Here is a 17,224-nt window from a genome sequence, read left to right as displayed (position 1 = left end):
GCTACGGAAGCCGAGACGGCTCCTCCAACCAATGAGGAGTCGCAGACGGCGGGTCCGACCAATGAGAGGCTCCGGCTGGCGGTGGCCATGGCGAGGCCGGGCAAACGGCCTCAGCCGGCCTGGGCGTCAGCTACGGGCGCTGAGAGGGGAAGCTCCTGACCAATAAGAGGCGGCGGCCGGCGGCGTCCTCAACAATCCCAGCAGCCCTGCGCGGCTCCGGAGGGGCCGGGGCGCAGGAGTCGGAAGTGGCGCGCACTAGCGGCGGAAACGCAGTGTGGGGGAAAGAGGGTGAAAATGGCCGCGGGACGGCTAGTTTCTCTCTGTCGGGGCTTTGCAGCCTGCCTGAAGGTCCCGGTAACATTGAAGGCCTCGCTGACCCCCGCCGCCAGCCCCGGGTAGGTGATCTGGTTGGGGAGGCCGGGAGACCCAGGGCTAGTCCAGGGACTCCTCTGGGCTGCAGCTTTCTCATCTGTAGAATGGGCATCCTGGCAGTCCCTTCGCATCATCCCGTAGCTCCCGTAGACCCTGGTGTCTGGGGGGGGCCAATTCCCTCATTTTCCAGATATAGGATCTTACAGGTCACCCCCGAGGAACCCACACTGCCCAACCAACACGTGGAAATGGCCCGACAGCCTTGGGCTTTTTGAGGGAGGGGCATGGTAAAGCGGAAAAGAAACTGCCCCCTTCACTTCAGGAACTCGGTAGAGTTGGGGAGCTGGGAGGCAAGACTTTGACCAATTTGTATGGCACTTTGTGATTATAAAGCTCTTCACCTCGTTGTTTTGGTGGTCATTCTGAAATCAGGAAGACCTGAGTTCAGATCCCGCCTCAGACACTGGGGCAGATCATGTTACCTTTAACTGCCCTCCTCGTCTGCCCCAGTGTAAAATGAAAATAATAATATAGCACCTACCTCCCAGGGTTTTGTGAGGCTAAAGTACTTTTGTACACCTTGAAGTGCTATATAAATTCTAGGTATTATTTATAATAATATTTTATTTGTTCCTCCCAACAACCCTGTGAAATAGGTGTGGAAGTTACTACTCAGAAAGATGGAGTGACTCCTATGAATCCGCAGCTAATATATGTTAGAATCAAGAGGGGGTCTTCAACACATTGTCCCTTCTAACATTACTAGTTTCTCAGTAATCTTCAGTTGCTCCCAGTTTACTGGCTTCTTCCCTACCAAGCATAAACATGTCCACGTCTCACCTGTCCTCAGAAAATCCTCACTTGATCCCTCCATCCCCGCTAGCCATATCTCTACTCTCTTTCATGGCTAAATTCGTTGAGAAAGTTGTCTACAATAGGTGCTTCTACTATCTTCCTTTTCATTCTCTTTTTAACTCTTTTGAGTATGGCCTTTAGCCTCATTGTTCAAACCAAAACTGCTGTCTCCAAAATTAGTAACAATCTCTTAACTGCCAAATCTAGTGTTTTGCTTTGGGGTTTTTTTGCCCCAGTCCTTATAGCCTTCCTAAGTTGTCTTCAGCCTTTGACAGTCAGTTACCTTCTCGATACTCTCCTCTCTCTAGGTTTTCCTGACATCAGTCGCTCCTAGTTCTCTCCCTGTATGACCACACCTCTGTTTCCTTGAATGGATCTTCACATCTTACCACTAACAGTTGGGGTCCCCCAGTGCCCTATCATGTACTCTGTTTTCTGTATATACTGGTTTTTTTTAAGGCAATTGGGGTTAAGTGACTTGCCCAGGGTCACACAGCTAGTAAGTGTCAAGTATTTGGTATGAGATCAGATTTGAACTCAGGTCCTCCTTGACTTCAGGGCTGGTGCTCTATCCACTGTGCCACCTAGCTGCCCCTCTGTATATACTGTTTCACTTGGTGATCTTATCAGCTTCCATGGTTTCAATTTTTATCTCTTTGGAGATCTACTTGTCCAGCTCTAATGTCTCCTGACCTTTCCTGACTATAGTCTTGCATCTCCCACTGCCCATTAGATATCTCAAACTGAATGTCCTATAAACACTTTTAACTCACCATGTCCAAAACTGAAGTTATTTCCTCCCCCCACCTCTGTCCCCTCCCCTCTTCCTAACTTCATTGTTACTGTCAAGTGTACCACCATGCTTCCAGTCACCCAGGCTTAAAACCTAGATGTCATCCTTAACTGTTTTCCCTCTTACCCCCTCTCCCCCACATCCAATTAGTTGCTGAACCCTGTCGTTTCTGTCTTTGTAACATCTCTCCTGTATGGCCTCTTCTCTGACACTCTTGTCACCACCTTGGTGAAGACCCAGTTTAATCATGCATGGACTGTTGCCATAGCCTGCTCTTTGGTTTTCCTGCCCCATTGCTCTCCTCATTCCATTCCATCCTCCAGTCAGCCGTCAAATTGATCTTCCTGGAGTGCAGGGCAGACCATGCCATCTCTCTATTCAGTAAACCCTAATGTCCAATAAAATCCAACACCAGGATCAAATATAAAATTCTGTTTAGCTTTTAAAGCCCTTCATAACCTGGTACCTTCCTACCTTTCTAGTTTTCTTCATTTTAGTATTGTTTCCAACTTCCCATTTACTCTGCAATCTAATCTAGTACACAGGCCTCCCTGCTGTTTCTCACATACAAAACTCCCATCTCCTGACCCCAGACATTTTCACTGGCTGTCTTCCATACCTAAGAAATTTCTTCTTCCTCACCTCTGCTTCCTGGATTTCCTGGCTTTCTTCAAGCCTTAGCTAAAATCGTATGTTCTACAAGAAAACTTTCTCAGTCTTCCTTAATCCTATTGCATTCCCTCTGAAGTTATCTATAATTTACCCCATATATTATCTGGTTTGTATATAGCTGTTTGCATGTTGTCACTCTCTTGAGAGCACAGATTGTCTTTTGCCTTTCTTTGTACTCATATCCAGATTTACTCTCAGTTTGTTAAACGAGAATACAGCCAACATCACACCCCTCCACCAGTATAAATTAATTCATACCACTTTGCCAAGGAAAGGACTAGAAGAATTTTTTGATGACCCAAAAAACTGGGGAGAAGAAACAGTCAAATCAGGTAAGATATTTGCATTTTAAGTTTTTGCCTTTTCCTCAGATTACATTGTACTTGTACAAACTGTATTCCACTAGCAGAAGATAAGCTCTTTGAAAACAGGGACAATTTCATTTTTGTCCTGGTATCCCTAGGACAGTGCCTTGCTCATCGTGGGTTTTAAGTAAATATGTAGAAGTCAGAGTTTTCTATACTTGAATATAGACTTTACATGATGATTATTACATCAAGCCCTGGAGCGCTCTAGGTCCCTCATAGGTGAGGCCCTTGATCATTTAAAAAGATGGGGGCTAGTAATCCACACCCACAGAAAAACAAGTGGCTGTGGAATGCATCTTGTCCAGTTTGTAGCATTTGGTTGAATAGCTTATTAAGTTACTCCCTCAGGATCTACCTGTCTCTAGCTACACAGTAAGCAGGGCTCAGAATTGAATTAGAGGAGGAAAATGGGCTGCGCAGCACTTCAGAAAATTGCTCGTTGCTTTTTGATGATCCCAAACTGCTCCTTGTCACCAAAGCCCATCTTTTAAACACTGGTGTTGTCCCTTTGTTGCTGTGTGATTGCAAATCAGAGGGTACTATATCTTCAAAGAATCAGAAGGGCAGGTAACCCAGATCTTACTGTAAAAGCATCCAGTAGGCATAAGTGAGCTGCAGCATGTTGCCAGAGATGACTGTCATGAGAGAAGTGGTATAAAAGATACCAGGGATGTGTATATGACCCAAAAAGGAGCCAGATTACCCATGGAAACCAGAGTGTAACAGATGGGCAGCCTAAAAGAAGCCTGGTATTCATGAAATACTAAAAGAGTCAGAAAAAGGCCTCCAGCACATAGGGTTGAGACTCCAGAAAGCATTTCTGGAAGGACGGAGACAAGAATCCTCTGGGATGAAAAGGGTGGTATAGACTGTGATTTGTGCCAGTGGAGGAAGTGCAAACATCAGGGATATTATGGAGACATCAGCCAATAAAGGTTTCGGTACTTCTTAGTCAAAAATAAATGCCAGCAGTTGACTTGTGATTGTTCAAGGGCTCTTGACCCAGATTGTGTCTGATTTTGCTTCCCTTTCCTGTTTTAGTGCCACTCGAAGCTTCTACCAGAGTCAGTCAGTTTTGCTATTTGTTGGTAGCTCTGTGGTGTCAAACTCAGATGGGAAGGGGGAGCAACGAAATAGTGAAAAAGATGAAGAGCCTTGCAGGCCACATATTGACCTAGTTTTAAAATGCAATACTATCGCTATGTTTTATTGTATTTTTATTTATTTTGTTAAATATTTCTCATTTAACATTTAATCTGGTTTGGGCTGCACTCAGGACACAGCGTGTCTGAAACCTCTGATTTAGAAGACTCCTTACTTTCTCTCATCCCACACTTCCAACCAGTTGCCAAATCTTGCTATTTCAACCTTCACAACATCTCCTGTGGCTAGTTCCTTTACTCAGCCACCAGCTTAGACCATGCCCTCATCTACTCTCACCTTCATCGTTGAAATAGCCTTCTAATTGGTCTCTTGTCTCAAGTCTCTCCCCTCTCCAATCCATCTTCCACCCAGCTGCAGAAATGATTTTCCTTAATTGAGAGTCTGACCATGTCACTACCTAACCGAATAAACCTCTGTGACAGTCTGTTGCCCCTAGAATCAAAGGTAAACTGATTTGAACTTAAAGCCTTTTGCAACCTGGCCCCAAACCTATCTTTCCAGCCACCATTATATATTCTTCTTCTTGCATCATGTGGTCCAGCCTAACTTGACTCTATGTTCTTCACTCCATTTCCTGTCTCCATTCCTTTGCCTTAGCCAATCTGCATGGCAGAAATGTGCTCCTCACCCCCCCCCACCTCATAGATTCCCTTGTTTCCTTCGAGACACAACTCAAGCACCACCTTTTTCTACACAGTGCCTTTCCTGATTCCCCCCAGCTGCCAATGTCCTCCCTCCATAATTCAGCTGCCTTATATTTATTTTATATACACTCCAGATAGACTGTAAATTCCTTGAGAGCAGGGACTGTTTCTCTTTTTTTCTTTATATCCCCAGCACCTAGCAGAGAGGCTGGAAAATAGCAATAAAGTAATAAATGAAGATTGATCAGTGAGCTCATGTTATTGCAGAAATAATGGAAAGCTGAATTATGGAAAACTTAAATATGTTGGCTTCTAAAATTACATACTTCACCCCTAATTTTAACAGGTGCTGCATGGACCTGTGAACAGTTGAGGTGCAAGAGTAACGAAGATTTACATAAACTTTGGTAGGTATATTTAGTCTGTTTAAGTATTGTGGTTACCTCATTGTGAGTGTTCCTCCCACTAAGTTGGATCAGAACCTTGCCACCTCATTCTTTAACAGACACAGTTGTCTGTTGCTGAGAGAATTCATCCTGTGATGACCAAGCTTCTGATAATGAGCCTCTTTGAGCCTAGATAGGCTGGTCTCTAGAAGACAGCTAGGGTCCCTTGTTCATAATTCAAACCTTTCTAGCTCATATAATCAAAATCCACATGTTTAAGTAGATGGGATTTAATCATGTAGATCCTTCCAGTAATACAGTGGATCCATACACTTACTGAAGGCATTCCACGATTGCTCTTGACTTTATGTGGATACCAGTGGAGCACGTGGGTTTCCAGTAATTAGTCCTAGTTCTTTGTCACGTGACCATTCCCTACTTTTCTTTCATGAATAACATCCTTGTATTTAGTAGGTCTGCCACATATTTACACCTAACTATTTGAAGCAAATGAAATCTTAGAACTGAACAGGACCTTAGATATCATCTCATCCAGTACAAGATTATTCTATATCATTTAATAAGGGGGACCTTGTTTCCAGCTGGAGTTTCTTTGGTAAAGGCAGTCTAGCAAATTCCCCTGTTATTACATACTCGGGGTGGAAGTTCCCAGATTTTTATAAGACAGAGATTCACTGGGGATGGAGATTGAACCATGGTGTTTTACCCTGGATTAGAGGCCATAACAACAAACTGTGTAGCACACTGTTTTAGTATAATTTAGTTATGAATAGAAAGTGGAAAGAAGTAGGAATAGAATTGATTTCATGAACATAGCTTCATTCCCACCCTTTTATTACTTCAAATTTTGAGTTCTTTTATGTGCTGTAGCTTTTCTAGGTGGCTTGAGAATTTAGGTGGAGTTTAATTCATAATATTCACCTATAATTTTAATCTGAAGGAGAGAAAATAAAAAGTGTTAAAAGACAATTAGTTGAATGGGTAGATAAAATAACTTTAAAGGGCTCAGAAAAACCATTCCTCATGTAGGATTAGTCTTTGTTAAGAATTATGTCAACAAAGCAGTGTCACTGTTTCCTTTGTCCATCTGTTTGGGCCATATTCAAACTCAGCCAGCCTAAAACTAGTCATTTGCTTTTCCTCCCCACCTTAGCCTGATATTTGAGACCTTCTACATACAATTCAACCCCTGTTAGATTTTCTAGCCCTTTCTCTGAATACTGTTTTCTTATATGAACTCTCTCCAAGCAGATTAGTCTGCTTAGAGTTCTCTGAAAAAGCCTTTGTATCTTTGCTCATGCTATTTCCTCTACTCGGCATGCCCTGCTATCTCTACCCAGATAAATCCCTCCCCATCCTTCAAATCCAAAATTAAATCCTCCCTGCTCCAAGAAACCTGGTATATTTACCTCTGTCAGGAATGAACACTTCCTTCAAACTCCTGTGTCATTTAGCATCTGTACTGCTGCTATGTCATTTGTCAAATAGTACCTTGTGTTGCACAGATGTTAATACATCTCTCTCCCCAACCAGGGTATATAGCCTTTGGGAAAGCAGATATGTTGTCTTGTTTTTCTGTATTCTCCACAGCTTTCCACAAAGCTAAATACTTGTTGAATGAACTAACAAATGGGAACATAGTTTTGTTGTATAAAGCACATAACCCTGAATGTCGTAATGTTTTCTAAATTAAATTGGAATTTCTTCCCTGTAGTGGTAATCAGCATAAGGGAACTGTTGTGAGTTTTCTAAGAAATGTTTGCGTGCAGAACAGTAATTCAGTTGTTAGGAATCACTACTTTTATGAACATGTTCTGGTGAGTTACAGGCTTTATTACATTCTTTGGTTTAGGTATGTCCTACTGAAAGAAAGAAATATGCTTCTCACTTTAGAGCAGGAGGCCAAAAGACAGAGATTGCCGATGCCGAGTCCAGAGCGATTAGACAAGGTAGGACGTTGGGGAAGTGGAAGAACCTGGAGGTTGGTGTTCAAAAACCAAAGAAGCAGGCAGCGGTTCTTGTGTTGTTTGGCTGAGTTCGCTATTGACCTCTTCATAATGACAGCAGTCAGCGCAGACCGTACTTAGTCTTCCTATGTCAGATCAGATTCTACTGCCTTCTTTTGGCCACCGTTTTTCTCACCACACTCTCTTTTTGAGAAGTGGACCCTGGGACTGTGGAAGAAATTAAGAGATGGTAGAATAAAATCCAGATTGTTAGCCTTAGTTCTAGGGAAAGTCAGCTTCACTCAGTGAAAATTCTGAGTTACAGAGAATTTTTCAAGAAATAGGTTTTTCATTTTCGATACAGGGTGTCCCATAAGTCTGAGTGCAGTTTTAAACTATTAAAGTTTGAAAATTCTAAGCTTTAATATCCTAAAACTGCACTCAGATTTTTGGGACACCCTATCTGTATATAGCCCTGCTAACAGGAAGAAATACATGTCCGCAAAACCCTTTCAGAGAGTCCACCAGGACAAAGCTTTTTACTAATTACTAATACTAGTTACTGAGACATTTTAATTTCTAACAGGGTTAAGTATCAGTAGATATAATCTGCATAAACAAAAGCTCTTTGAAGGGGTCCTCAATAATTTTTAAGAGTATAAAAGGGTCCCAAAACCAATAAGACAGATGCACTGATTGAGAGCATCTTGTGAGTGAAGGAACAAATCAGACAAATAAGAACTCTTTGTAAATGCCACCTTATTGTTTAAATTGTTTAAATGAAAAACTTTCGCTACAGTGGGCACTTCAAAGGAGATTGTTGGTCTTGGTGGGTTTCCTTCCCTTCTATCCCTTATCCCCTTGCAGTCTGCCTTCTGACCTTATCATTTAATTGAAACTGCTTTCCCCAAGATTCCTAGTAATCTATTCAGTGCCCAAATGGATGACCTTTTCTTCTCCCAAAACCCTTTTTCCTTTGGGAGTGCTTCTTCCTGGTTCTTCATCCTGTCTGGTAGCTCCTTATCAGTCTTCTTCACAGGATCATTATCCTTAACCCATTCCTTATTTACATGTGTGTCCCCATTCTTTGCTTTTGGTCCTTTTCACTCTCTAATGTCTGTCCTAGTGACCTCATGAGCTTCCATGGATGTAAATATCACCTTTATGTAGGTGACTCCCAGATCTATATTCAGCATCTACAGATGCTCATGGGGGCAGGCTGGTTTAATTTGATTTCAGGCCAAACTTTTCCACAGGTCTGTTTTTTCCTCAACTGCTTTTCACTTTTTTTGTGAAGTGACACTGCTTGTGATCTTTAATCATCCTTCTCTAAAATGGCTTGTAAAAGTGGGTTTTTGGTCAGTTTTGTTTTTCCAATGTGATTACCTCAATGAAGCTTACATATTATTGTTCATTTCACTGAGGGAGGGTTCATCATGTCCATAATACAGTAAGTACAGCACCACATGTCCATTAGAGCATTTGGAAAACTTTGCCATTGGGAGGGAATCTTTCTTTTGTTTGGAAACTATCAGATATATATCTCTGCTTCACTTGATGTTAATACCCAATGGATCATTGAAATATTCATCGGTCTGAATATGTAGCATGGGTTTTTTTCCTCCAGATCTAACTTGTATAAAACCTACATGGTGCCTATTATCTATTTGTTTTTCAGTATATTTCTGTATAGATTTTTTCTGAAAGATTTAGTGAGGGCCAGGGAGTGAACTGTATTTGGACCAATATGGTAAACTCAGTGGTCTCTCTCACGGATGGAGTCTTTAATAATGTTAATGAATTTACAAGAGATACCTTGTCTCATGAGAGCCTCTTATGTCCACTATACCCCTCAGGTCAGTTGTTTGAATATAAAAATAAAGTGACTCTCCTGTAGAAAATTTCTTGTTAAAAAATCTTCCTAATCCTTTTTCGTGTTTTTCTCAATGTGTATATAGACTAGTCTCATAAAAATTTCGTGGAAATTAGAAAGTAGGCAGAGAAGGTTGGTAATTGTTCTTGACTTATTAGTCACCTTTTTTATGCAAGGAGAGGAAAAGCAACACTTATGATCTTCCCCCTTCTTTTGGTATTTTTTCCTTTTTGAGATATTTGGAGAATTGATCCCTGTTTTTTAAAATTCATTGTTTCTACCCTGGATTTCTTATTCTGTATTTGTCTAACTTTATGTTTTTTATGTTTTTCTGGCACATTACATATTGATTTATTTATAGGATAATTAATAAGGACATTTGAATGTTTATTTGGAGGAGTTTCTGTAATCCTGGCATTATGAATTAGCTTCTTATGTGTAATTACTCACTTAGGCAGTAGAGACTTATCCTGAGTATATGCCTTTCTCCAAATTGCTGGACTGTTTGTTGTAGCAAACAGAATAGTATTTATTGACAGCCTAAGCATATATGATTTTTAGATTTGGGTACAGAAATCGTAGACTCTGCTTCACAGTATGACAGGTTTACAGCCTCATTCCTTCTCTTCAAGTTGCCATGGTCCTAGCATGTAACTTTAGCTCCTGACTATAAATAGAAATGTCTGTGTTGCCTAGAGATTGCACGGTTTCAAGAGCTGGAAAGACCCTAAAAGGCCATCTAATCCAACTCCCTCTTTTTTACAGATGAGTTGGCTGAGGCAGAGAGGCAAATGACTTACCTGATATCTCAGAGTAAGCGACAGAGCCAGCAACTCTGTGTTCTTTCTGCCAGTGTCTTGATTCCCAAGAAAGTAAACCAGAACTGGAAAAGAAGGAAGGCTCTTTTTTCTTGTAAACTGTATGTTTTTCTGCAGTTCCCCATTTGACTCCTCTCCTGTTAGCATGGAAAACGGAGTGCTAGGCTCATGGACCTGGGACTCAAGAACAGTGGAATGGAGCTAGAAGCCTTGAATCTGGATCTCACTTCTCCAGATCCTCAGGCTGCACTGTGAAGGTTACAGTTGGTCAGCAGTTGCATGAAGTGCCCGGAAGATGCACAGTCTGTGCATTCACTTGCTGGCCACTTCACTAACTTAAGTCTATCTCTTTTAAATACAGGATCTGTCATATTTTTTTACGTTTTTTTACTTCCCAAAAATATTGTAGGAACAAACAGCTGATATTTATAAAAAGTAGAATATGTCATTGGAGCAGAAAGTTTATCCAGCCCTCTAATCTTACAAATAAGACAGCTGAGGTTCAGAGATTCAAAGTATATTAAATGCTATTACATTTATTAGGAGTTTTAATTGACCCAATTAATGCCAAATCTACATTGATAATGTTGGTAGCGTCAACTTAGAATATATAATGGTACCTCATACTGATGAGCTATAGCATGTGTTAAATGAAGTTTCCCCCAAATGTAACCACATGCAGTTATAACATTGTTTTAAATGAACCCAATAATGAAAATCTAGATATGTGTAACAGATTACTTAGAGAGCATTTGTTGACACAAAGTATAACCATAGGATTGGCTTGACTCATTCTTTGGAATTCTGTGGCAAAAGATTCTGTTTAACTTACCTGCTACTCTTCTCTTCTTAGGTGTCAGAGTCCATGGATGCTTTGGATAAAGTTATTCAGGAAAGAGATGATGCTTTGAGACTTCTTCAGACAGGTCAAGAAAGGCCAAGACCAGGTGCTTGGAGAAAAGACATTTTTGGACGAATCATCTGGTATGTACATAGGTTATGCTCTCATTTTCTCCTAAGGTCCTCAAGGGTAAGCATGTGCCTCATCTTTCTGTGTGCACTGGGCACCATGCCACTGTTGTGCTCACCCAGAGCCTCCTAAACCACAACCACAAAACCAGAGGATGGGAAATCTCAAAACCATCATACTTTCAGGAAATATGCGATATAAGTAGAGGTATCCCAATCCCAAGACTTTTTAGTACTCCAGGGGCTGAAAAATCAATTTTGACTTACTGACAAAAGTAACAGAGACCCTTCTTCAGTTTGTAATTTAATTCTTTGCTTTATCTCTGCAAGTCTTTCTCTAGAGGAGATCAATATGTAATCATCCCACCTCAGAGCTCACATGTCCAGTTCCAGGTGACCCTCAGTAACTTGAGATTGCAGGCTATTTCATGGTGTTTCTGTACCCAAGGCCACATACTCTTTCGCCAGCATCTGTCTACAGTTTCCTACTATTACTCTCAAAAGCTTGTGCCAAGTTATGAAGTAGGTCAGATTTATATTCATTGGCTGGTCTCTCCTTTCTGAACCTTCAGCACCCTCTCTTATGCTGTTTGTCAGATGATTAATAGAACAGAAATTGGAATGGAATCAGAAATTAGGCTTTTAATGGTGTTTTTTCTTCCCTTAAAGCTTTGATTGTTCATTGTGCTATTGAGGTGATCCTAGATTCTCAAAGGTATCATGCCTTTTGGATACAAACTCTGACAAGTCATCCCGTTCCCATTGAGGTGGTCTGAGAATCAGCCTGAATTCAGAGTGGTCCCTCACCTGAGGCCACAACGGATTATCAGATGCCAGAGAATTAACGACCCACCATAGGTGGAGGGAGAGGCTCACACAAACAAAATCACAGATCACATGAAGTCTTAATCACTTTGTGGATTATAGAGCAACCCCTTGTAACCCTCCAGTCATCCTGATCTGTATCTTGCCACCGGACCCAGATGGCTCTGGAGGAGAAAGTGAGGCTGGTGACTTTGCACAGCCCTCTCTCACTTAAATCCAATTCACTTGCAAGTCATGGCATCACCTCCCTGATGTCATGGTCCTCTTCAAGAAGGAAGGACAAACAACAACCACCACCACTCACTCATATCTAAAAATGGAGAGTTAAGGTACTAACATTATAAGTCAAGAGTCCAACATGTCATTTAAGTGAAAATTTAAGTTTAGCACAAAGAAGGATAAACAAATGGATGTGCTTTTTCTAAAAGGTGATGTCATATATGTTTTATTCACAGGCACAAGTACAAGCAGTGGCCAATACCTTGGTACCTAAACAAAAGATACAACAGGAAAAAGTTCTATGCCATGCCTTATGTGGAACCGTTTGTCAGGTAGGCACGATGATTTTGTGAATGAACATCTTCTGTAAACCATAGGACAAAATTGGAAGGATGTAACTCTTATGAGACCTCTTTGGATGTCTTGTGAGATATCAGTCACCTGTGTGCAAGGCACTGTCCTAGGTGATGGGAATATAAAGAGAAAACCGAATGATGAGACCTCCATCTTGAAGAGAAGAAATTCTGCTATGAGGACACAACACATAAAAATGAGTCTATGCATCATGCTTTAAAGGAGGAGCGAGTGATAACAGGGAGAGGGGATCAGGAGTGGCTTCCCATCAGAGGTAGCATGGGGAACTGAGCCTACAATGAACCTGTGGGTTCTGATTCAATTCAGAGCATTTACTGAGGGCTTCCTATGTGCCAGGCATTGTGCTTGGGTGAAAACAATTCCTGCTGACACACAGTTTACATTCAGTTGGAGGGAAACAACATGTACACAGATAAGTAATTAAAAATACATTTTTAGTGGGGTGATACCAATACATGGGAAAGATTTATAATAGGTACTTGAGCTAAGCCTCAATGGAGCAACAGGTTCTAAGAGGGGGAGAAAAGGAAGAAGCACATTCTAGACAGGGGCACAGCTTGGGCAAAGCCCTGCAGGCAGAAGATGGAATGTCATGTTAAGGATTCTTGAATGGAAATAGTGTGAAATAAACCTGGAAAACTGTTGCAAGGGATGGTTTTAGTTTTTAAATAAATTGTTGAAAGAAGCTTGGAAGGTGAAGGTAGGGTCGGCTGGAGTCCCTCAAGTTCACAACCTTGGAGACATCCTGGATTCTTCACTCTCCCATATCTAGCATCAGTCGTTGAATGTTGTCAGTTGTACATTTTTATCTTCTCTTGAATCTTTCCCCTCACTTGACCACTACCCAGCCTCCTCATTGTCTCCTCCAGTCTGTCCTTTCTCCTCCTCTTCCCCCTCCCCCTTTTCAAATTGACATTCCCAGAGCACTCCCTAGCCATAGCATTCTCCTTTCCTCCATTGCTTCATGTGTAAAATAGAAATACATATGTTTTGGTACTCCTGGCCCTTATAATCTGGACCCAGCCTACTCTTCTAAGATTATTAGACCTCCCTCTTTTTCATGGACTCGTAAGTTCAAAACAAACTGGCCAACTTGCAGTTGCCCATAGACAGCAGATAGACAGCAGCTTTGCCTTTATGCAGGCCACCCCTGCCCAGCGTCTAATAGTTTGGCTTCCTAGGTCAGACCCCCACGTGTCCTTCAGAAAAGCATTAACTGCTATTCCTGTACAGGGTCCAGGGTCCAGATCGGTCACTCCAATTATTAGTAATTCTAGATAACTTATTCTCTTCCCCGAATTGATTTGTGTGTGTGGTGTTCTCCCCATACATCGTAAATTTGTGTTCTTGGCTTTGTGTTCCCAGCACCTGGTGCAGTTTCTGGCACAGCCACTCAGTAAATTGCCATTGGTGAGTGAGTTAAGCAACGATGTGACCTCAACAGATGTTGCTGCTGTTCAGTTGTCTCTCTTTGACCCCATTTGGGGTTTTCTTGGCAAAGATCCTGGAGTGGTTTGCCATTTCCTTCTCCAGCTTACTTTACAGATGAGGAAACCAAGGCAAACATATATATCTCATAGTATATCTATATCACCATATACATGGATTACTGCTAAAGCCCCCAGTTGATCTCCCTGCATCCTTTTTCTCTCTTCCAATCCATTCAGGCAACACCGTAAGACTATTCTTACTTATCATAACCACTTATAGTGTTGGGGTGGGGTGGGGAGTGACTTGCCTAGGGTCACACATCTGGTAAGATGTCTGAGGCCAAATTTGAACTCTGGAAGAGGGATCTTCCTGACCCCAGATCCAGAGCTCCATCTACTGAGCCACCTGGTTGCCTTCATATCAGCCAAAGCTTGGAGAATGTGAGATGTGGCAGAAAGTCAGGGTGCTTGACCTGGACTGTCAAGAGTCTGAGTCAGCATTTATGAAAAAAAATGTCAGAGACAATATTATGTCCCAGAGCAGCTTTTTTATACTGCAGTTCTTGTAGGAAACAGGATTTAATGACCCATTTTTAGCTTTCTTCCCCCAATTACCACCAGTCTCTGCTTTTCAGAATTTCCCAACTAGGTCTTAGACAGTGACCCCATTTATCACTCAACCCTTATTTCCTCAATAATTCCTTCAGCTGCAGTGTCTTGTGTTGAGTTTTCACTTCAGAAAACCAGAAATGTTACTTTAAACATTACACTTTTGTAAATATGGATTCCTTAGCTATTTCTAGTTTTTTCCCTCCAGGTGTTAAAATAGGCCTTTATTTGCTTGCTTAATCTCTTTCTTTGAAAATACTGACCTTCATATTTCACTGTGTTGGGAAATTGGAAATTTATCATAAACTCCTTTCAAAATTTGACCTCCCAGACCTCCTAGGTTTTACCTTTGCATGCTCACACAATCTATATTAGGTGGATGGTATGTAAATTAACATATATGTACTCTGCCTCTAGGACTTCTGGCTTAATGTCCCCATCCAGCTTCTGCTATTGGTGGTGTTTATCTCAGGCCAAAAAAGAAGTAGTCTTTTTCATTCATTTAGGCTCTTAGTGCTAAAAGGGCCTAGTTTAGCTTTGTGTTCTCAATAGTCAGGTAGAAAGGTTTCCTGTTCACTCACCAAAGAAGAAAAGAACAAGATTAAAATCACAAAGGGTGTTCCTGTCCTTCAACATAGAACTGCTTTTTCCCTAACCAAAAGAGTTTTCCTTAAAAGAGAAAAAACCTTCCCTTTCACCTCCCTCCCCCAACACTCAGTATTACTTTAAATGGAGGAGTATTACGATTCAGGGTTGTTGGCAACCTGCAACTCATCCCAACTTTAGTGAGAAGAGCTGGTAATTGAGGATGGGGGAGATTTTTTTTTGTTGTCATTTTTAGTCATGTCCAATTCTTAATGACCCCATTTGGCGTTTTCTTGGCAAAGATACTGGCATGATTTGCCACTTCCTTTTCCAGTTCTTTTTATAGATGAGGAAACTGAAGCAGGCAGGATTAAGTGACTTGCCCAGGGTCACACAGCTGGGTCTGAGGCTGGATTTGAATTCAGGAAGATAAGTCTTCCTGACTCCAGGTCTGGCACTCTATCCACTGCCTCCATCTGGCTGCCCTTGAGGGAGATGTTAAGCAGGTATATTTATCTTTATCATTGTCTTCATCACCAAACCAGCTACCGCTTCTCAATTTTCCTATTTTCTGTCAGTGGTAACACGTCTTGAACCAGGTTTAAGACCTAAATCATCTTTGTTGTTTCCCCTAAAGCCAATTAATTGTCAAATCTTATTCTCTTAAAAGGTCTCATCTTCCTTTTTTTGAAAAAACACATTGCCACTATTCTTATCCAGCTGATCTCCCTTCATCCTTTTTCTTTCTTCCACTTCATTCAAGCAACACTGTAAGACTATTCTTACTATACTATTACTTATAGTGTTGGGTTGGGGGAGACCCACCACCACCACCTGTAGTGGCTCTCCATAGCACACAGGATTAAATCTGTGCTTCACCTCTTGGCATTCTAAGCCTATCAATCACAGTACAATCCTACACTGTCTAACTAATCTTTATTTCCCACTGCTTATTTGATATGGTCCCTCTTATTCCTTCCAAGCTTGTAATCTCATTCTTTCTTGAATATACTTTGTTCATTTGTCTCTCTCAGACTTTGCTCATGCTGTATCCTTTTTACAGTGTTTCCTTTCTGCATCTGATTGAATCTTTAGGGACCCACAAGGTAACCATGTACTCTGAATAAACTGTCTACTCCTGACAGTCCATGCTGATTTGTCCAAATTTGATCTGTATTTTTAACAAAATCATAGGAGGTTGATTGCTGTTTCTCAGGATCTATCTTGAAATTGCCTTCGGGGCCTATGCTGTATTTTAAAAAGTACTCCTTGGTGACATCTTCATCCTTTAACAGTTGATTTGCTTTTTGAAAATTAGCCAAAGTGGGGGCAGCTAGGTGGTGCAGTGGATAGAATACTGACCCTGGAGTCAGGAGGACCTGAGTTCAAATGGGGCCTCAAACATATAACACTTATTAGCTGTGTGACCCTGGACAAATCACTTAACCCCCAATTGCCTCACACACAAAAAGAAAAGAAAAAGAAAAATAGTCAAGGTGGCAGAATAGCAAAAAGTATGGCATACTCCTCTCACCACCACCCCAGCTCCAAAAAAACAGGTCTAGAGAATGCGCCAGGTTGAATCCTGATTGGGAAATTCAAGAAAAAGTCACAATGAGTTATTTTTCCAGACCAGATCAAGACTGGGTTTGTGGTTCAGAGTCAGTACTTATCACAGGAAAGAGACACCTGGCACAATAGTAAGTATTAAAGTCTGTGGAATTGAGCTGTATGAAAAAAGCAATTACATCTTATATTTTACTAACCCACCATACACATAAAACTCATTCATTTACACTAAATAGTCCGGATGTTGGGCAACAGTACATCGGTAAACATAGGCCTCACGTCATGTAAGGAGAGAGAAAAGAATGGCTCCCTAAACAGATCTATACCTGGTGATGGATATAAGGAAAGAAAGCATTAGTTGTACTTGTCCAATTGCTGCTCTGTTTTTTATTTTAGACTGAGGCTTGAAAAGTACTTACGTGGCGAAGCCAAGAAGAAAAATTTGCAGAAGAAGAAAGAGAAAATGCTTCGAAGCAAATTTCCACACATGTCTGTGGAAGCCCAAAATTGAAATCCAATCAAGGATACAGTGTCCTTTTCTTTTCCTAGTACCATTTCACCTCAGTAAAACTGAACTTTTCGCTTAAGTTGTAATTTAAGGCTGGCTGGTAAATATGGCAAACTCATGGTAAGTGATTTATTAAAAAAATTATTTCAGTCTTATGAAGTTTGACTATTCCTTCCTAATTCTGCCAAATGCTTCTCAGATGTTCATAACTAAATCTTAATTT

At 41.2% G+C, this 17,224-nt stretch overlaps 1 protein-coding gene across 1 annotated transcript; it reads left to right on the top strand.

Annotated features, from left to right (window-relative positions):
* Positions 1-180: 180 nt before the first annotated feature.
* Positions 181-17,156, top strand: MRPL47 (mitochondrial ribosomal protein L47). The gene is made up of 7 exons (XM_020980767.2): positions 181-395; positions 2,879-3,024; positions 5,215-5,275; positions 7,128-7,224; positions 10,766-10,896; positions 12,162-12,257; positions 16,890-17,156. The coding sequence occupies exons 1-7, from the start codon at positions 295-297 to the stop codon at positions 17,002-17,004; spliced, it is 747 nt and encodes a 248-aa protein (XP_020836426.1). The 5' UTR covers positions 181-294; the 3' UTR covers positions 17,005-17,156.
* Positions 17,157-17,224: the final 68 nt, after the last annotated feature.

This window comes from Phascolarctos cinereus, unplaced genomic scaffold (assembly GCF_003287225.1).
Source record: "Phascolarctos cinereus isolate Bilbo 61053 unplaced genomic scaffold, phaCin_HiC Scaffold_7;HRSCAF=346, whole genome shotgun sequence".
NCBI classification, from domain to species: Eukaryota; Metazoa; Chordata; class Mammalia; order Diprotodontia; family Phascolarctidae; genus Phascolarctos; species Phascolarctos cinereus.
This window is presented reverse-complemented; position numbering and strand designations above follow the sequence as displayed.

Excerpts from the sequence above, each read along its gene's own strand:
- MRPL47 (XM_020980767.2), top strand. The coding sequence starts at position 295 with ATGGCCGCGGGACGGCTAGTTTCTCTCTGTCGGGGCTTTGCAGCCTGC. Across the intron at positions 5,276-7,127 it reads GAAGATTTACATAAACTTTG|GTATGTCCTACTGAAAGAAA; the intron begins GTAGGTATATTT and ends TCTTTGGTTTAG. Across the intron at positions 7,225-10,765 it reads GTCCAGAGCGATTAGACAAG|GTGTCAGAGTCCATGGATGC; the intron begins GTAGGACGTTGG and ends TTCTCTTCTTAG.